This window comes from Orcinus orca, chromosome 16 (assembly GCF_937001465.1).
Source record: "Orcinus orca chromosome 16, mOrcOrc1.1, whole genome shotgun sequence".
NCBI classification, from domain to species: Eukaryota; Metazoa; Chordata; class Mammalia; order Artiodactyla; family Delphinidae; genus Orcinus; species Orcinus orca.
The window spans coordinates 55,327,501-55,348,745 of NC_064574.1; the positions used below are offsets into that span (position 1 = coordinate 55,327,501).

At 40.3% G+C, this 21,245-nt stretch overlaps 1 protein-coding gene across 14 annotated transcripts in view; it reads left to right on the top strand.

The window, feature by feature from the left end:
• RBFOX1 (RNA binding fox-1 homolog 1) overlaps positions 1-21,245 on the top strand; it is a 2,185,863-nt gene that overhangs the window by 1,547,546 nt on the left and 617,072 nt on the right. For all 14 annotated transcript variants that reach the window (XM_033428861.2, XM_049699911.1, XM_049699912.1 and 11 more), the window contains one exon: positions 20,895-20,936. In XM_033428861.2, the coding sequence (XP_033284752.1) occupies positions 20,895-20,936 (42 nt within the window). The remainder of the gene's footprint in view (positions 1-20,894; positions 20,937-21,245) is intronic.

Genomic DNA, 21,245 nt, shown 5'->3' on the forward strand with positions numbered 1-21,245 from the left:
TGGCTTTACCTTCCAGGAAACATCTGGAGAGACGTCCCCTGGCAGCCTTTTGGTACCCAGCATCTGTGAAGATACGGGAGCACAGCTGCTAGAGGGCCCTCCTTGTTAGGGGCCAAAGGAACAGAGATGCCCCTGCCCTGCAGTGAGGACCCTTGACCTCAGTACTCCTTTAGATTTAATGTGCACAGGAATCACCTAGGGTCTCGGAAAACCCAGATTCTGATTCAGTTGGTCTGGTGGGTAGAGTCTGGGATGCATTTCTAATCAGCTTGCAATTAATGCCAATGCTGCTGGTCCCTCGGACACCACCTTGAACATCAGGACACTCCGGGGGAAAACCGTGTTTGGGATTCTGCTCTTTGCTTGTCCTTCCTCGCGCGCGATCGCCCCCTCCACTGTGGAGCTGTGGCCCCTTTACCCTAATTAAAGGGTTCTGCTGTTCCCTGTGATTGTCCCTCACAATGCTGATTACGTTATACACTCAAATTAAATTAAATGCACCCTATCAAATGTGCTGCATACAAAAAGAATATTTATTTGAATATTAAGTACAAATAAGACCTCCCCTGGGATTACCTCAGGGCACATTTGCAGAATTTAATTGCAAGGTTTTTTTTTTTCACTCAGGTTCTTTCAGAACTCTACTTGTGAAAATATTTTCTTTCCGAAGGTAAAGCTGTGCTCTGTTGGTTTATTATTATTATTATTATTAAATCTGAAGAGCTCTCCAAGTTCAGTTATTACTTCCAGTGTCTAATTAATACTGATGATGACAAAGCAAACAGCCAGATGACCTAGATTTTCCTCTTCAATTGCCTGCAATTTACATGAATGCCTCCTCATTGTTTCAGAACTTTTGTGAAGCTAGTTCTTTCAGTAAAGATTAAGTTTAGGGTTTCAAGAGCTCATTTTTCATGAAGCGTTTGTCTTCCAGCTCTCCTTCTGTTAAGGTTTCCAGGAAGGGTGTGAGCACACACACATGGCGCGCGTGCATGCGCGCGCGCGCGCGCACACACACACACACACACACACACAGCAACAATAACAACCACCACCCAGGCAACCCTTTCAGACAACTGAACTGGAAAATTAGAAAATGAATACTCCTCAAGCTTCTCCAGCTACAGGATTGTTCCCATTTCTTAAATGATGACATTTTGTAAAGTCACAGATCAGGAATGGAAAAGACCTCTTACAGCTATGCAAAGATTTCTTTAAATGCAGAAGGCAGTGTGGCTTAGAGAGCCAGCCTGGGCTGCCTTCCACTGGAAAGTCACTTATGTCCCTATTTCCTTGTCTGGAAAATTGGTTCAATGGGACTTAGTTCACCCCACTATAGTACGGTTCTTTCTGATAGTACAGTGGTTGTCACATGATTTATTTCTGTTGACATACTCTACGGTCTGTAGAGTGAACTTTTAAGGTCGCAGCACAGAACTTCCAGAAATATCAGCAGCTTTTCACCACCTTTATTTTTCTACCACCGTGGTATCATCCACCCTGCATCTAAGCACAGAGCTGGGCAGGCCCGGTCCATTGTCAATTTATAAAAAGAACAAATAACAACAGCAAACACACTTTGGATTAAATGCACTTTCTTGCATTAAAAAGACACTTAAGCAGTGCTTTCTGTTGGATGTTCTGATTGCTTCGCAAATATTAACTCATTCAAATCCTGTGATGACCCTTTGGGGTGAGGCCCAGCTGAGGAATTTGTTCAAGGTTCCTAAGCTAATAAGTAACAGGCAACTTGAGATATGAACCTTAGAAGTCTGGCTTTTAGAGTTTTTCCTCTTAACATAAGATGCCTCTCAAATGTCTTTCAATTAACCTGATCAGGATAACTGCCCAGATAAGGCTGTGGCCTGTGTATCTCTGCTGAATCTATTTAATTGGGTTGCAGATGATAAAAATATCAACTTCTGAAAAAATTATCACCAGAGTTTTGCAACATCTAACCAGAAGGGGAAAACAAAGTCCAGTTAAAACATCTTAGTTTAAAAATATCTTGAGAACATATATTCCATCTAAGCGGAGATATGCAAATGGTATGTAAATAACCCACCTGGCCCTCCCCACTCTTTCTCACCTCTGGATGTGGAGAGGCGCATGATGGGAAAATCTGAGTTAAGAGCCCCATGCTATATAATCAGAGTTCTCTGGCTATAAGGTAATGATGGTCCCAGGAGACTGGTTCAGGGAAGCATGCCAAGCCCTTTTAGTTCCTCAGGACATTTCAGTGAGTGTTCAAATTTTCTTGGACTGAGCAAGGGATTGGGGTGGAGATGGGGGAGCAATTATAACCCTTGATTATGAAGGAAGGAATGGTGATTGCTTCTGCAGCTGAAACAAATAGAAATCATCTTCGTAATAACCGCAATTGTTTTCTCCCTCCCTCCTCTGCCTCGGTTCACAAAATACCTTATTAAATCTGGAGAATAAAAATATGCCTGGGGTACTGGTTTATTATTAGAATAAATAATAGGCAATATGTCTCCCCCACCTTGCAAGTTATCAGATGCAAAGACATTTAGCTGGTTTCACCTGTAAACGTGCATACATGTATCGGGCCAGCCGGGCTCTTCGTGGCCAGGGGCTGCCCTTTCACTTCAAGACCAGCATCAGGCCTGAAATTAACAACTCCAAGAGACTGCATCCTTGCAGGAAGCAGATGGATGCGGGAAGCTGAAGGGGATCCGTGCCAGGTGCCGCTTGTGCTGCCACCTCTTGCTTGGTGTTTGTCTGTGGAATCCGTCTGCCTGCACAGCTTTGTCCCAGATCTGGGGGACTTGTTCTGTTGCTAATGGGGTATTTAACAAGTGGGTTCATGGCACAGCAAGTGCAAAAAGCATATCCTCCAAAGAAAACTGCTCTTTAAAACCTGTTATTTGAGGTTCGCTCCAGTTCTGCGGGCATCCTGACCTCTGACATCCCTTTAATCAGATAACCAACACTTGACTCTCCCTAGTGACTTACATCTGGAACAGTGGGTCTCTTGTGATAAGTACCAACAGCATCAAACGATATGGTTTTACAGGGAACAGCAGGAGACGCAGTGCTCACTCACAGTTGTGTAGTGTCTGACATATACCATACATAAGTCATTTAAGTGCTTAAAATACTAAGTAGTTTGAGATGTTCATGACATGCTCAATAAATTACCCCTAAGCACTGCTGGCCATCAGTTAAATATGTTAGAGCTTTCAGTCTTTGGGTTTATCTGTTCATGTTTACATATAACACCAAACCAATGATTTTTCTTTTCCAACTAGTATTCAGCCTTGCCAAGCTCTTTCCCCGTTCTCCCGACCCCCTTTGGCTCCCCTCCAAATCTGGCACCTTTACAAAATCAGATGAGATTTTAGTAGCAGATTCTGGTTTTCCCCAAGGTTAAAATAAAAATGTTTGGGGAGAAGATGAGTGGATCCCCCAAGTTCTCTCAAGTGCATTTTCTTCAATAATACGGCACGAGTCAGAATCGAGTTAATTAATCATGGCTGACCTGACTCACTGTTGTGGCTTTTTGTTTTCATTTTTGCAGTTGATTATTCCTCACTTCCTCTTCTGAAGTCTAAGCACTTACTACTTTCAGGCACTATATTTTCTCCCTTAGAGCAAAAAGAAACAACAGCCAGAACAAGTAATGGGATCTATATTTGCTTATCTGACATAAACGATCCTGTTTTCTTTGAATCAGAGGACACACTTCACTGTAGGATGCAGTTGGAAAAAAGTAGTGGGCTTTATTACAATCATATGATGACTTGGATTATATTCAGGGATTTCAGGTCTTCATAAACTCAGATCTCTAATAAACATTTTATATCAGAACCCAGAAGTAGGGTGGGCAGATCAAACTTTCTCCTTGTTTTATACTTTCCTACTGAAGAGAGTCTACACTAAAATACATAATGTCCCGGAAAATTTGGAGTTGAACTTTTCCCAATTTGTAACTCTTTTGGTGCTCTGGGGAGTTATTTATAGCGACCATTAAATGAGTACCCACCCTGTGCCAGGTCAGACCTGGATTTGATGCTGTACATGCAATTTCTCATTTAATCATTCAAAAACGCTTTTAACTCTCAGCTTTTTAAAAGGTATTATTATGACTACTGTTCATTTGATTTAGAAAAGCAGTGCACGCTCATTGCAAGAAGTTGAACTAAGGTTAAAAGTGAGAAAAAGCTTCACTACTACCTGGTCCCCATTATTATTCTCATTCCCAGGACATAATTTGCATGCTTTTGTTTGCAGTTTGGTGTTTATCATTCCATACTTTTTCCAGGTATGAATGGATATATGCACACATGTGCATACGTACAGGTTTTAAACAAACATTGGATTGTATTTTAAAAAGCAGTTCAACTTTTTTTGTTTTGTTCATTCTCTCATGAGCACCCTTCCATAGGAGTAAATTTCTTTTTTTTAAATTGAAAAAAATATAGTTGATTTACAATGTTGTGTTAATTTCAGATGTATAGCCGAGTGATTCAGTTATCATATATATCTAATATATATGTTCTTTTTCAAATTATTTTCCATTATAGGTTATTAGAAGATATTAAGTGATCAGCATATAGTTCCCTGTGCTATACAGTAGGTCCTTGCTGTTTATCTATTTTATATATAGTAGTGTGTATCTGTTTCAGTACATTTCTAATGAACCCATAGTATTCCATAGTGTAGATCAAGGGTTGGAAAATTATGGCCACAAGCCAAATCTGGCCCACCAGCTATTTCTGTAAATAAAGTTTTATTGAAACACAGCTGCAGCCATTTGTTTACACATCGTTTATGGCTGCTTTCCTGCCACAATGGCAGTGTTGAATTGGGGTAGTAGAGACAGAGACACTATGGCCCCAAAGCCAAAAATATTTACTATTTGGCTCTTTACAGAACAAGTTTTCCCACCCCTGTTATAGAGGAACCACAATTTATTTAACCAGCACTGATGGATACTGATATTCTGAAGTTCCAGTTCTGTGCTATGAAAAGCACTGCCCTTCCTTCCCCATTGAATGGAAGGAAATGCACATTCTGTGTCATGATAGCTGCCGACTGCCCTCCACAGGTGGTAGCAATTTACCACTCATCCATGGGGCTTAGGAGGACCTATTTACCCACCCATTGCAAAAGGATAATATCAAACCTTTCAAAATTTCAAGCCAGCTATTGTCCTCATTTTTTTTTTTTAAAGGAATCAGAAACTCAAAAAGTGTCATTACTTCAGCCAAATTCACATGGCCTATGGGGAGTAAAGCCAGGATTTAAACCCAAATTGTTTGGTCTACTGTTCTGTCTGAAACAAACGCCCCCATCCCCCCCACTCTCACATGAATATTAATAGCAATTTCTAGTATTTGTTGAATTAAATATGCCAGGTGCTTTGCTTAGTACTTTATATAGGTTATCTTATTTTGAGCTCACAACAAAATTAGATACTAGGTAGGCACCATGTTATCCCCATTATACAGATGGGGAAATTGAGAACAGAGAGATTTTACAGTGTGGCTAATGTCATGTAGACGATGCACCATGATTGGTCTCAGGCAGTCTGATGCCTGAGCCTCCAATCTTCACTGTGGAGAAAACTCCATCTGCAAAAGGACCAGTGGGTTGTTACTGGAGAAATTTAATTTGGTGGAAAGTGTTCCACTCTAAACCCAGTCTAAACCCAATCTAACCACAAGAATCCGAGTGTGTAGATCTATGCATTTATTTAGCCAGACATCACAGTCATTTCATGTTTTGTTGCAAAACCACAAGCATGTAAACAGTCAGCAAAAAAAGCACCTGCTAAAGACACATGAGGTGCAGATCGGAGGGTGGGTATCTGTGGTTTGGGTTGGTTTCCTTGGCACTGGGAGCTGTGTGCTGCAGTGATTCAGAGGGGGACTTGACTCGAGCCCTCTAGATAGTAATTCCCTCTCTGATACTTCCTAGCTTTATGACTTCAGGAAATCACTTCATCTCTCTGTACCTCAGTTTCCCCATCTGTAAAATGGAGCTAAGGATCCTGCCTACTCACCAACTGGTCAGCATTAACTGAGGTCTTCCTGAAAAGCATTTAGCACATTTTCTGGCATGTTGTAAACACCAGATAAATTTTAACTACTATTAATGTGAAATGTGTTTTGCTTTAAAATGATTAAAATCATTATTTTCCTGCCAGTATAATTAAAATCGAGCAACATATAAAGGTGTTATGATATTAATGTGCTTTCCCTACTCCCCCCCCCTCCGCCCCCAGTATCATCTCCCTTACTTTGTTCTACCTTTAACTGTGCTGTTTGCAATTTCATCTTCTCAAATCCTTGAGTAGGTCAGCCCACCCAACTCTTACTCATCCAGTAAGGGTTAGACCAAGGGCTCCATCTCCTAAAACACCTGACTGACACCTCCCTCCACTTTTTTCCCCACCCAACAGGCTGGGTCAGTGCCCCTCTCCTTTGGGTGCCTGGGGTATCCTATGTTTTCCCTTATTATCACACTTATGACCCTGCATTATAATCTTCATCTTATTCCTCTCTCTTCCCTTGTCTTTGAGATTGTTTTAGGAAAGGCGCTGGGTATCATTTACATCTGCATCCCCTTCCATTAGCACAGTATTAGTCAGATAGTAGGAACTCAGAGTACACATGTCAGATGTATGCAATAATCCTGAAATGCATCAAGGAAAAGGCAAACGGTAGCACTCACCCTGGGTACTTTGAAGCATGCTTTTATAGGACAATGCCATCTTATTTCGGAAGAATTTATAACGATTACGAAAATGGCAAATCCGAGAAAGGTACAGAGGTACCAGTTGATTTGATTTACTGAGTTCTATGCTGTTAGACTTCTTTGGTGCTCTTCTGAATAATTCACAGCTGTCCTGAGAACTGGAATTTCCAACGTTCTATTATTACAAAAAAGACAACATACATATCTATTTATCCATTCATTTATTGTGTGTCTTCTTATTTCTCTGACTCCTACTTTTCCCAATTCAAGTTAATCTCTTGCCAGTTTCCTCTTGCTCTTGTCTCTTCCACCACATTGAATTACTTGCACTTGTATAATCCCACTGGGATTTTCACACATTTCCCTCTCTCCTTGAAATAATTTTTTTCATTCTTTTTCTGGATACATTTTCTAAAAAAACAAACAAAAACTACTAACATCTTTTTTCAACTCTCTAAGACAAGGTTGTTGTCCCTTCTATGTGCCCTTAGCACATCTTTTACTTTCACTGTAGCAAATGTTCTCTGTATTGTAATCGTCAATTAACTCATCATTTTTCCTGCTTACACAACGAGTTTTGGAAGTATTCTTTGCTATTGTATTCCCAGTGCCTAGAACAATGTCTGACATCCAGACGGTGATATATATGTGTGTGTGTGTGTGTGTGTGTGTGTGTGTGTGTGTGTATATATTTGTTGAATATATGGAGGGACAAATGGTGGATGGGAAAACAAATAAATGGATTCCAAACATTATCCTAATCTCTAGAAAAAGAAAGCTGAATAAGACTCAGTTCTTTCCCTTGAAGATCCAGTCTGATGTGTGGGAGGGGAAATACTTGTAATAAGGTCAGGATAAAGCAGAAAGAACTGATAAGAGAGAGCTCAAAGTCAGGAGAAGATGAAAAAGGCTGAGTCTGAGAAAGATTCTGTGGCCCTGTTGACTAGATGAAGATAGGAGATGGGGGAAGATGAATCCCTGCTATTAAACATCTCGTTCAACCAGGAGAGCAAAGGGCCTCATGCTGGAGATTATTGCTTCAGTGTCTAACCTTTCATAAGTGCTTACTTGGCAGCCCTATCGAGAGTGGTATTTGATTCTCTGGAAGCATCTTAAAGGAGCAGCATCAGACTTCCCACTGTCCCTTTTTTTTTTCTCATTTAGGCTATAAAATATATTGGTTTTGTGCATTAGTGCCATGGGAGAAAAAAAATATCACATGCTAGTTTCCAAATGAAATGGCATTTAGTAAAGTGTACATTTAAGATATTTTTCAAGGCTGGCTTTCAAAGAGTACATAGGAAGAGTCTTTCTTCATAACAGATGACAAGGAGTTACAGGTGCCTCTTCTGAACCTCTCCCATAATGGTGATGGGGAATCTTTTTAAGAACGTCATTAGGTTTAGCAATAACTTAGCCTTCAGAGCATCATTACATCCTGGATTGTGGTGTGACTACCACAGTCCCGTGATAGGACTCAGCCCATCTTGCATAACTGGCTATTTGCACTTGATGACCTCTAGGGAAAGAAGAGGAGGGCACCTGCCACCTTACCCAGAAGATGTGGGTGTTACTGAGTTGATTTCTAAACAAAGAGGTGATGGCAGGTGTAGGTTCTATTATGCAGCAGTAGAGTATGGTAGAGTTGACATCCAATTCACAAAGAATTTATGGCATTGGGCAGGAACATGGCCCCAAAGGAGAAGCTGGATATTGTTAGTAGAAGATGGACAATGTTACTAGAATATGGATGCTGTGCAGGAAAAAGTATTGCCATCCCTCTTTAATTGCATCTCCCATTCAGTTTTATGTTTTACATGTAGATATGTGGTCCGTTTTGAGTTAATTTTTGTGTAAAGTGTGAGGTTTAGATCAAGGTGTTTCGCTTGTTTGTTTTTGTTTTGCATAGAGACATCCGATTATTCTAACATCATCTGTCTTGGGGTATATCCATTTTTGTAGTATTAATTTTTTAAGTGGTTACTCTATGGATTATATTACATATACTTCTCTCAGTCTATCTAGAATCAATTTTTACCATTACAATTGGGATGTGGAAACCTTATTGCCATATATGTCCCTTACCCTCCTCTCTTTACGCTGTGTTCATCTTGCGTGTTGCATATACATACATTTAGAACCGAGTTAGACAATTTTGTAATTTGTTTTCAACCATTAAACATATTTGAAAGAACTCAAAGGGGTACACTAGTCTATTATATTCATATTTACCCATATATTTACCATTTCCTTTGCTCTTCCTTTATCCTTGATATTCCAAGTTTCTTTCTGGCATTATATTCCCTTTGCCTGGCAATTCTTGTAGCAATTATTTCAGAGTAGTTCTGTTGGCAAAGAATTTTCTTAGTTTCCTTAATATTTCATCTTCATTTCTAAAGGATATTTTCATTGGAATTAGAATTCTGGGTTGAATTTAGCACTTAAAAATCGTGTGTAGAGTTCCTTCTGCTATCCAGCATATAGCTGATTTACTTTGCTGTACAGCTGCAGCTAACACAACATTGTAAAGCAACTCTACCCCAATTTTTAAAAAAAATGTGTGCCACCTACTTCCTGACTCCCTGGTTTTTGTTTATTTAAGTGAGAAATCCACAGTTATTTAAATCGTTTTTTACTCTCTTACAATATTGCATCATTTGTCTCTGTTTCCAAAGCCCCCCCCCCCCCGCCCAGATTATATCTGGATGTGAGTTTCTTTGGGTTTACCTCCTTAGGGTTTGCTGAACTTGTTGAATTTGTGGGTTTATATCTTTTGCCAAATGTGGGGAGTTTTCAGCCGTGATTTCCTGAAATAATTATCTGCAGTGAACTTTATTCTAGATTTCTTTATTCTAGAATTTATCTTTATTCTAGAATTCCAGTGACATGAATGTTATACTTTCTGCTGTTGTTACAAGTCCTTGAGTTTCTTTTTCTTTTTTTTTTTTCCCTCTTTGTTTATTTTGGATACTTTTTACTGATATGTACTCAAATTCATTGAGTGCCCTCCTGCTATCTCTATTCTACATTTAAACTTTGCAGCAATTTTATTTTTTTTTTAATTTGGGTTATTGATTTTTACAGTTCTAAAAGTTACATTTGGTTCCTCTTTATGTCTTCTATCTCTTTGCCAGTAGTGTCTATTTTTTTAATTAGTTTTAACTGTTTCTGCCCTTACTTGTTGGAGCATTTTTATAATAGCTACTTAAAATCTGTATTTGATAATTCCAGCATCCATGTCATCTCAGTGTTGGTGTCTGTGACTGTCTTTCCCCATGTAAGTTTAGATTTTCCTGTTTCTATGCCGAGTAATTTTGGTTGCACCCTGGGTATGTTGAATATTATGTTATGAGATTCTGGGTCTTGTTTTGTTTTTTTAATATTTATTTATTTATTTGGCTGTACCGGTCTTAATTGCGGCACGTGGGATCTTTTAGGTGTGGCATGGGGATCTAGTTCCCCTACCAGGGATCGAACCCTGGCCCCCTGCATTGGGAGCACGGAGTCTCAACCACTGGACCACCAGGGAAGTCCCTCTGGGTCTTGTTTGAATCCTATGGAAATGGTTGATACTTTTGCTTTACCAGGCAATCAACCCAGTTGGATTTAGGCTGAAAGTTTCTACCTTCCTTCTATGGTTTTGTTTCCAATATCAGTTCTGCTTTCAAAGCCTTTGATTTGGATCTCATATGTGTGCATCCCAGTGGCCAGTCTGGAACCTGAGCAGTAGTCTATTCAGTTTAGTTCTCAAAGTCTATGGTACCTATTTAGGGTCACATGCACACACATCTAAGTTCAGGGGTGTGTCCAGAGTTCATGAAAGTAGTGCATGAAGTCATTTTCCCAAACTCTTTCCTCTCTAGAAATCTCAAATTTTTTGTTTTGTTTTGGATTTGGTTTCCTAGGGCTCCCTTTTTGGTCCACCAGCCAGAAAGCTGGTGCTTTTTAACCCTGTTCATATGTTTCTGCTACTGAGCCTACAATTTGGAGCCAAGCAGCAAGAGGAAAGAAAAAATTTAACAGAGGGTTGCCCCATCTCCTGGGACCACAGCTTCTCAGATCATAGAGGAGGTTTCCCACCCTCAGACTGTTGGGCGTCTCTCTGTGTCTGTGTGTGGGTGCCCAGTTCTGGGCTCTAGGCTGCTGTGAATCCATGCCAGGGGATACTGACGAGAGAAGGGGGAGGAACTCACCGCTTATCCAGTATTCTGGTCTGCTTCTCTGCTCCACCTGCTACTATTTAATTTTCAGAGACCCTTCATAGTTGCGTCATGCATTCTATCTAGATTTTTTTTTCAACATTTTACTTTTTATTGAGGTAAAATTGGTGAACAACATTATATTAGTTTCAGGTGTAAAACATAGTTATTTGATTATTGTATACACTACAAAATAATCAACATAATGTATCTAGTTACCATCTGTCACATTACAATTTACCCCACTTCACCCATTTTTTCCACCCACCCCAATCCAGTTCCCCTCTGATAACCACCAATATGTTCTCTGTATCTATGAGCTTTGTTTTGTTTCCTTTTTTGTTATGTTTTTTTAGATTCCATATATAAGTGAAATCATACAAGTGAAATCATACAGTATTTGTCTTTCTCTGCCTGAATTATTTCATATGGCATACTACTCGCAACGTCCATCCACTGTGTTGCAAATGGCAAGATTTCCTTCTTATCTAGATTTTATAGTTGCACTGCGCGGGGGAGACAGAGTGAAGTATGCTTACTCCATCTTACCTGGAACCAGGACCTCATCACCCGCCTGGTTTACTTGACTATAAAGTTCCCATTTTAGCCACTTGAGTGTACAGAGTAAGGGCATTAAATACATGCACAATATTGTGCAACTATCACTGTCTAGTTTCAGAACTTTCTTGTCACCCCAAATCTGAAAACTCCAAGCCCACAAAGCACTCACTCACTCCCCTTTGGCCCTTCCCCAAATCCCCTCGCAACCACTAAACTGCTTTCTGTCTCTGTGGATTTGCCCCACTTTATTTTTTATTTATTTATTTATTTTTACATCTTTATTGGAGTATAATTGCTTTACAATGGTGTGTTAGTTTCTGCTTTATAACAAAGTGAATCAGTTATACATATACATATGTTCCCTCTTGCGTCTCCCTCCCTCCCACCCTCCCTATCCCACCCCTCCAGGCGGTCACAAAGCTCCGAGCTGATCTCCCTGTGCTATGTGGCTGCTTCCCACTAGCTATCTACCTTACGTTTGGTAGTGTATATATGTCCATGCCTCACTCTTGCTTTGTCACAGCTTACCCTTCCTCCTCCCCATATCCTCAAGTCCATTCTCTAGTAGGTCTGTGTCTTTATTCCTGTCTTACCCCTAGGTTCTTCATGACATTTTTTTTTTCTTAAATTCCATATATATGTGTTAGTATACGGTATTTGTTTCTCTCTTTCTGACTTACTTCACTCTGTATGACAGACTCTAGGTCTATCCACCTCATTAAAAATAGCTCAATTTCGTTTCTTTTTATGGCTGGGTAATATTCCATTGTATATATGTGCCACGTCTTCTTTATCCAATCATCCGATGATGGACACTTAGGTTGTTTCCATCTCTGGGCTATTGTAAATAGAGCTGCAATGAACATTTTGGCACATGACTCTTTTTGAATTATGGTTTTCTCAGGGTATATGCCCAGTAGTGGGATTGGTGGGTCATATGGTAGTTCTATTTGTAGTATTTTAAGGAACCTCCATACTGTTCTCCACAGTGGCTGTATCAATTTACATTCCCACCAACAGTGCAAGAGGGTTCCCTTTTCTCCACACCCTCTCCAGCATTTATTGTTTCTATATTTTATGATGATGGCCATTCTCACTGGTGTGAGATGATATCTCATTGTAGTTTTGATTTGCATTTCTCTAATGATTAGTGATGTTGAGCATTCTTTCATGTGTTTGTTGGCAGTCTGTATATCTTCTTTGGAGAAATGTCTGTTTATGTCTTCTGCCCATTTTTGGATTGGGTTGTTTGTTTTTTTGTTATTCAGCTGCATGAGCTGCTTATAAATTTTGGAGATTCATCCTTTGTCAGTTGCTTCATTTGCGAATATTTTCTCCCATTCTGAGAGTTGTCTTGTTTATGGTTTTCTTTGCTGTGCAAAAGCTTTGAAGTTTCATTAGGTCCCATTTGTTTATTTTTATTTCCATTTCTCTAGGAGGTGGGTCAAAAGGATCTTGCTGTGATTTATGTCATACAGTGCTCTGCCTATGTTTTCCTCTAAGAGTTTGATAGTTTCTGGCCTTACATTTAGGTCTTTAATCCATTTTGAGCTTATTTTTGTGTATGGTGTTAGGGAGTGATCTAATCTCATACTTTTACATGTACCTGTCCAGTTTTCCCAGCACCACTTATTGAAGAGGCCCTCCTTTCTACACTGTACATTCCTGCCTCCTTTATTAAAGATAAAGGTGACAATATGTGCGTGGGTTTATCTCTGGGCTTTCTATCCTGTTCCATTGAGCTATCTTTCTGTTTTTGTGCCAGTACCATACTGTCTTGATTACTGTAGCTTTGTAGTATAGTCTGAAGTCAGGGAGCCTGATTCCTCCAGCTCCATTTTTCGTTCTCAAGATTGCTTTGGCTATTTGGGGTCTTTTGTGTTTCCATACGAATTGTGAAATTTTTTGTTCTAGTTCTGTGAAAAATGCCAGTGGTAGTTTGATAGGGATTGCACTGAATCTGTAGATTGCTTTGGGTAGTATAGTCATTTTCACAATGTTGATTCTTCCAATCCAAGAACATGGTGTATCTCTCCATCTATTTGTATCATCTTTAGTTTCTTTCATCAGTGTCTTATAATTTTCTGCATACAGGTCTTTTGTCTCCTTGTAGGTTTATTCCTAGATATTTTATTCTTTTTGTTGCAATGGTAAATGGGAGTGTTTTATTGATTTCACTTTCAGATTTTTCATCATTAGTGTATAGGAATGCCAGAGATTTCTGTGCATTAATTTTGTATCCTGCTACTTTACCAAATTCATTGATTAGCTCTAGTAGTTTTCTGGTAGCATCTTTAGGATTCTCTGTGTATAGTATCATGTCATCTTCAAACAGTGACAGCTTTACTTCCTCTTTTCCGATTTGGATTCCTTTTATTTCCTTTTCTTCTCTGATTGCTGTGGCTAAAACTTCCAAAACTATGTTGAATAAGAGTGGTGAGAGTGGGCAACCTTGTCTTGTTCCTGATCTTAGTGGAAATGCTTTCAGTTTTTCACCATTGAGGACGATGTTGGCTGTGGGTTTGTCATATATGGCCTTTATTATGTTCAGGAAAGTTCCCTCTATGCCTACTTTCTGCAGGGTTTTCATTATAAATGGGTGTTGAATTTTGTCAAAAGCTTTCTCTGCATCTATTGAGATGATCATATGGTTTTTCTCCTTCAATTTGTTAATATGGTGTATCACGTTGATTGATTTGCGTATATTGCAGAATCCTTGCATTCCTGGAATAAACCCCACTTGATCATGGTGTACGATCCTTTTAATGTGCTGTTGGATTCTGTTTGCTAGTATTTTGTTGAGGATCTTTGCATCTATGTTCATCAGTGATATTGGCCTGTAGTTTTCTTTCTTTGTGACATCCTTGTCTGGTTTTGGTATCAGGGTGATGGTGGCCTTGTAGAATGAGTTTGGGCGTGTTCCTCCCTTTGCTATATTTTGGAAGAGTTTGAGAAGAATAGTGTTAGCTCTTCTCTAAATGTTTGATAGAATTTGCCTGTGAAGCCATCTGGTCCTGGGCTTTTGTTTGTTGGAAGATTTTTAATCACAGTTTCAATTTCAGTGCTTGTGATTGGTCTGTTCATATTTTCTATTTCTTCCTGATTCAGTCTTGGCAGGTTGTGCATTTCTAAGAGTTTGTCCATTTCTTCCAGGTTGTCCATTTTATTGGCATAGAGTTGCTTGTAGTAATCTCTCATGATCTTTTGTATTTCTGCAGTGTCAGTTGTTACTTCTCCTTTTTCATTTCTAATTCTATTGATTTGAGTCTTCTCCCTCTTTTTCTTGATGAGTCTGGCTAATGGTTTATCAATTTTGTTTATCTTCTCAAAGAACCAGCTTTTAGTTTTACTGATCTTTGCTATCGTTTCCTTCATTTCTTTTTCATTTATTTCTGATCTGATTTTTATGATTTCTTTCCTTCTGCTAACTTTGGGGTTTTTTGTTCTTCTTTCTCTAATTGCTTTAGGTGCAAGGTTAGGTTGTTTATTCGAGATGTTTCCTGTTTCTTAAGGTAGGATTGTATTGCTATAAACTTCCCTTTTAGAACTGCTTTTGCTGCATCCCATAGATTTTGGGTCGTCGTGTCTCCATTGTCATTTGTTTCTAGGTATTTTTTGATTTCCTCTTTGATTTCTTCAGTGATCACTTCGTTATTAAGTAGTGTATTGTTTAGCCTCCATGTGTTTGTATTTTTTACAGATCTTTTCCTGTAATTGATATCTAGTCTCATAGCATTGTGGTCGGAAAAGATACTTGATACAATTTCAATTTCCTTAAATTTACCAAGGCTTGATTTGTGACCCAAGATATGATCTATCCTGGAGAATGTTCCATGAGCACTTGAGAAAAATGTGTATTCTGTTGTTTTTGGATGGCATGTCCTATAAATATCAATTAAGTCCATCTTGTTTAAGGTATCATTTAAAGCTTGTGTTTCCTTATTTATTTTCATTTTGGATGATCTGTTCATTGGTGGAAGTGGGGTGTTAAAGTCCCCTACTATGAATGTGTTACTGTCAATTTCCCCTTTTATGGCTGTTAGTATTTGCCTTATGTATTGAGGTGCTCCTATGTTGGGTGCATAAATATTTACAATTGTTATATCTTCTTCTTGGATTGATCCCTTGATCATTATGTAGTGTCCTTCTTTGTCTCTTCTAATAGTCTTTATTTTAAAGTCTATTTTGTCTGATATGAGAATTGCTACTCCAGCTTTCTTTTGGTTTCCATTTGCATGAAATATCTTTTTCCATCCCCTTACTTTCAGTCTGTATGTGTTTCTAGGTCTGAAGTGGGTCTCTTGTAGACAGCAAATATATGGGTCTTGTTTTTGTATCCATTCAGCCAATCTGTGTCTTTTGGTGGGGGCATTTAGTCCATTTACATTTAAGGTAACTATTGACATGTATGTTCCTATTACCATTTTCTTAATTATTTTGGGTTCGTTATTGTAGGTCTTTTCCTTCTCTTGTGTTTCTTGCCTAGAGAAGTTCCTTTAGCAGTTGTTGTAAAGCTGGTTTGGTGGTGCTGAACTCTCTCAGCTTTTGCTTGTCTGTAAAGGTTTTAATTTCTCCATCAAATCTGAATGAGATCCTTGCTGGGTAATCTTGGTTGCAGGTTTTTCTCGTTCATCACTTTAAATATGTCCTGCCAGTCCCTTCTGGCTTGCAGAGTTTCTGCTGAAAGATCAGCTGTTAACCTTATGGGGATTCCCTTGTGTGTTACTTGTTGTTTTTCCCTTGCTGCTTTTAATATATTTTCTTTGTATTTAATTTTTGACAGTTTGATTAATATGTGTCTTGGAGTATTTCTCCTTGGATTTATCCTGTATGGGACTCTCTGTGCTTCCTGGACTTGATTAACTATTTCCTTTCCCATATTAGGGAAGTTTTCAACTATAACCTCTTCAAATATTTTCTCAGTCCCTTTCTTTTTCTCTTCTTCTGGAACCCCTATAATTCGAATGTTGGTGCATTTAATGTTGTCCCAGAGGTCTCTGAGACTGTCCTCAGTTCTTTTCATTATTTTTTCTTTATTCTGCTCTGCAGTAGTTATTTCCACTATTTTATCTTCCAGGTCACTTATCCGTTCTTCTGCCTCAGTTATTCTGCTATTGATCCCTTCTAGAGAATTTTTAATTTCATTTATTGTGTTGTTCATCATTGTTTGTTTGCTCTTTAGTTCTTCTAGGTCCTGGTTAAATGTTTCTTGCATTTTGTCCATTCTATTTCCAAGATTTTGGATCATCTTTACTATCATTATTCTGAATTCTTTTTCAGGTAGACTGCCGATTTCCTCGTCATTTGTTAGGTCTGGTGGGTTTTTATCTTGCTCCTTCATCTGCTGTGTGTTTTTCTGTCTTCTCATTTTGCTTATCTTACTGTGTTTGGGGTCTCCTTTTTGCAGGCTGCAGGTTCGTAGTTCCCGTTGTTTTTGGTGTCTGTCCCCAGTGGCTAAGGTTGGTTCAGTGGGTTGTGTAGTGCCTGTTTTCTGGTGGATGAGGGTGGATCTTGTCTTTCTAGTGGGCAGGTCCACGTCTGGTGGTGTGTTTTGGGGTGTCTGTGGACTTATTATGATTTTAGGCAGCCCCTCTGCTAATGGGTGGGGTTGTGTTCCTGTCTTGCTAGTTGTTTGGCATAGGATGTCCAGCACTGTAGCTTGCTGGTCGTTGAGTGAAGCTGGGTGCTGGTGTTGAGATGGAGATCTCTGGGAGATTTTCGCCATTTGATATTATGTGGAGCTGGGAGGTCTCTTGTGGACCAGTGTGCTGAAGTTGGCTCTCCCACCTCAGAGGCCCAGCACTGACTCCTGGCTGCAGCACCAAGAGCCTTTCATCCACACGGCTCAGAATAAAAGGGAGAAAAAGTAGAAAGAAAGAATTAGTAGAAGTAGAAAGAAAGAAAGAAAGGAGGGAGGGAGGGAGGGAGGAAGGAAGGAGGGAAGGAAGGAAAAAAGAAAGAAGATAAAATACAATACAATAAAGTAATATAAAATATAATAAAATTATTAAAATAAAAACCAATTATTAAGAGAAAAAGAAAAAAAAGTTTTAAAAACAAAAAAAACGGACGGATAGAACCCTAGGACAAATGGTGGAAGCAAATCTATACAGACAAAATCTCACACAGAAGCATACACATACACACTCACAAAAAGAGGAAAAGGGGAAAAAATCATAAATCTTGCTCTCAAGTCCACCTCTTCAATGTGGGATGATTCGTTGTATATTCAGGTATTCCACAGATGCAGGGTACATCCAGTTGATTGTGGAGCTTTAATCCGCTGCTTCTGAGGCTGCTGGGAGAGATTTCCCTTTCTCTTCTTTGTTCTCACAGCTACCAGGGGCTCAGCTTTGGATTTGGCCCCACCTCTGCGTGTAGGTCGCCGGAGGGCGTCTGTTCTTCGCTCAGACAGGACGGGGTTGAAGGAGCCACTGATTCGGGGGCTCTGGCTCACTCAGGCTGCGGGGAGGGAGGGGCATGCAGTGTGGGGCGGGCCTGCGGCGGCGAAGGCCGGAGTGACGTTGCACCAGCCCGAGGCGCGCCGCGTGACGTTGCACCAGCCCGAGGCGAGCCGTGCGTTCTCCCGGGGGACTTGTCCCTGGATCCCGGGACCCCGGCAGTGGCGGGCTGCACAGGCTCCCCGGAAGCGGGGGTGTGGATAGTGACCTGTGCTCGCACACAGGCTTCTTGGTGGCGGCAGCAGCGGCCTTAGCGTCTCATGCCCGTCTCTGGGGCCCGCACTTTTAGCCGCGGCTCGCGCCCGTCTCTGGAGCTCCTTTTAAGCAGCGCTCTTAATCCCCTCTCCTCGCGCACCAGGAAACAAAGAGGGAAGAAAAAGTCTCTTGCCTCTTCAGCAGCTCTAGACCTTTTCCCGGACTCCCTCCCGGCCAGCCGTGGCTCACCAACCCCCTGCAGGCTGTGTTCATGCCGCCAAGCCCAGCCCTCTCCCTGCGCTCCGACAGAAGCCCGAGCCTCAGCTCCCAGCCCCGCCCGCCCCGGCAGGTGAGCAGAGAAGCCTCTCGGCCTGGTGAGTGCCGGTCGGCCCTAATTCTCTGTGTGGGAATCTCTCCGCTTTGCCCTCCCCACCCCTCTCGCCACGCTCTCCTCTGTGGCTCGGAAGCTCCCCACCTCCGCCACCCGCAGTCTCCGCCCGCGAAGGGGCTTCCTAGTGTGTGGAAACTTTTCCTCCTTCACAGTTCCCTCCCACTGGTGCAGGTCCCGTCCGTATCCTTTTGTCTCTGTTTATTCTTTTTTCTTTTGCCCTATCCAGGTACGTGGGGGGTTTCTTGCCTTTTGGGAGGTCTGAGGTGTTCTGCCAGCGTTCAGTAGGTGTTCTGTAGGAGTTGTTCCACATGTAGATGTATTTCTGGTGTATCTGTGGGGAGGAAGGTGATCTCCGCTTCTTCCGCCATCTTCCCGGAAGCCTATTCCCACTTTATTTTTTTAACAGTTTATGGAGATATAAACTCTACGTACCATATACACTTCACATACCATAAAGCCACCTATTTGAAGTGTATAACTCACTTCTGTGTGTGTGTGTGTATGTGTGTGTGTGTGTTTTGTATATATATAGAATTGTACCCATTTCCTTTTTAATATTTTGGAATATCTCCTCCCAGTCCTTTCCTCTTTGTTTTCTTTTATCTTTCTTCCTTTTCTTTAATGATCAATTTCACTGTATATATTTTTTAAAATTTAATTATTTATTTTGGGCAGTGCTGGGTCTTCGTTTCTGTGCGAGGGCTTTCTCTAGTTGTGGCAAGCAGGGCCCACTCTTCATCGCGATGCGTGGGCCTCTCACTATCGCGGCCTCTCTTGTTGCTGAGCACAGGCTCCAGACGCGCAGGCTCAGTAGTTGTGGCTCACGGGCCTAGTTGCTCCGCGGCATGTAGGATCTTCCCAGACCAGGGCGCGAACCTGTGTCTCCTGCATTAGCAGGCAGATTCTCAACCACTGCGCCACCAGGGAAGCCCCAATTTCACTGTATTTTTAACACAAAATCAGAATCATAACATTTGTGCACTTTTGTAGTTACTTTTATTAGAGACTAAATAGTGCCTTTTAAGCATTTCCCATTTCTATTTTTCAAGACAATGGTTCTAAATGCTGCACATTTTGCCATCCAATCAATGTACTATAATTTACTTTTAATTTTTCTATTATTATACATTGTAATATTTATAGTTTTTAAATAAATAATGTTGCAGTTAATTGATACATAAATAAACATTTGTGTTTAACTCTGTTTCTTTTCTTAAGAGCTATTCTTAGAGGTGATATTTCTGGATTAAAGGGCACAGCAAAGCACTGATTTATAGATTTGGGGCTCCGTTGTATCCTAAATAATGATACCTATTTTTGTTTTAGAGAAAGTAAAAAAGAAACCTTCAGTATAAAATACATAAAATATACATCAAAAGTCAGTTCCTCAGCCTTCTCCTTTAGTGTAAGTTTCAAAAACTCACAATATATTTGTCAGGTGCTAGGAGTCAGGGGTTACCTCATTGGTGAAAAAAATGCTAGAAATACACAGAATAAGTTGTGAATGCAGACCTAAATTTCATTTTGGCTTAGCTGTTTGAGTTGAAGGTGGAGTCAGCTAGTCCTCCTGGAGGTAGAGTGACCACAGGTCCCAGTTTGCCTTGTCACTCCCACTTTGCATCTGCTGTGCCCGGTGTAATCATTCCTACTATCCCACGCACTCCTTTAACTCACATATTTTTTTTTCCTGTTCGGACAGTAAATTATATGGTCATTCTAAAGACTCATCCTTGATTTTAAGAAGCACATTTTGATAGGGCAAGGATAATCAATGCATGGCATAAGTATCACTAATCTATTTTTCTTTTTGAGCTTGTGGGAGATATCACAACTTGATCAGAGTTTCTTTCTCTGATATAAGCACTGACCTGAGAATTCTCCCCAACACAGTCCTATGGAGGCATACTGCTATCTGATTAGAACTGGACCATACAATGCAATGCATTTGCCAAGGCGTGTAGGTGATACTGTTGGACGCTAGCATCGGCGAAGATGCTGTGTAATGTCCAGTGTTTATTCTTAACTATTTTGAGTGGGCCTTCTGGGAAGAATGCCTGCACCTGTTAGACAGGGCAAGAGGGAAGCCTTCCCCCTGGGCAGCTTTTACCTCCCACACCCTCTACTGCATCCCCTCCTCACCCACCTTCCAGACTCTGGCTCATCTTAGTTGTGTTTCTAGATCACACAGTTGAAACTCCAAGAGAAGCAGAGGCTATTTGGACCTAAAGAAAACATTAAATACATAATTAATTAATTCTGGGTCTGCTTTGAGCCAAGTGATTAGAAGTAATTTTCCATTTTCTTTCATGCTGTTTTCATGCAGAACCTTCTGACTTCCCCCGCCTCTTTTTCTTTTCTTTGTAGGTTTCAAGACAACAGATGAATTGTGAAAGAGAGCAGCTAAGGGTAGGTGTGTCTGCTTGTAAAATACTTCCTGGTTCTCATTTCTGTGTGATAAGCAAAAATTTCCCTGTCTCTCCCCAGACGCAGGGTTCTAAATAGCAGGCTTCATCTTAAGACTGGTTGAGTTGAAAATATTTATCCCAGCTAATTTAGTATTGATTGAGCTGGTAAATACAGTATATCTTCTTTTGAAGTGCCATTATAGTAGATATGGATTTTTTGATTTAGATTCAGCAATAAATACTTCTCTTCTGGAAGTTGTTTGACATCATTGTACTCTTTTTATGTACGACACGAGGTCTAAGTAATAAC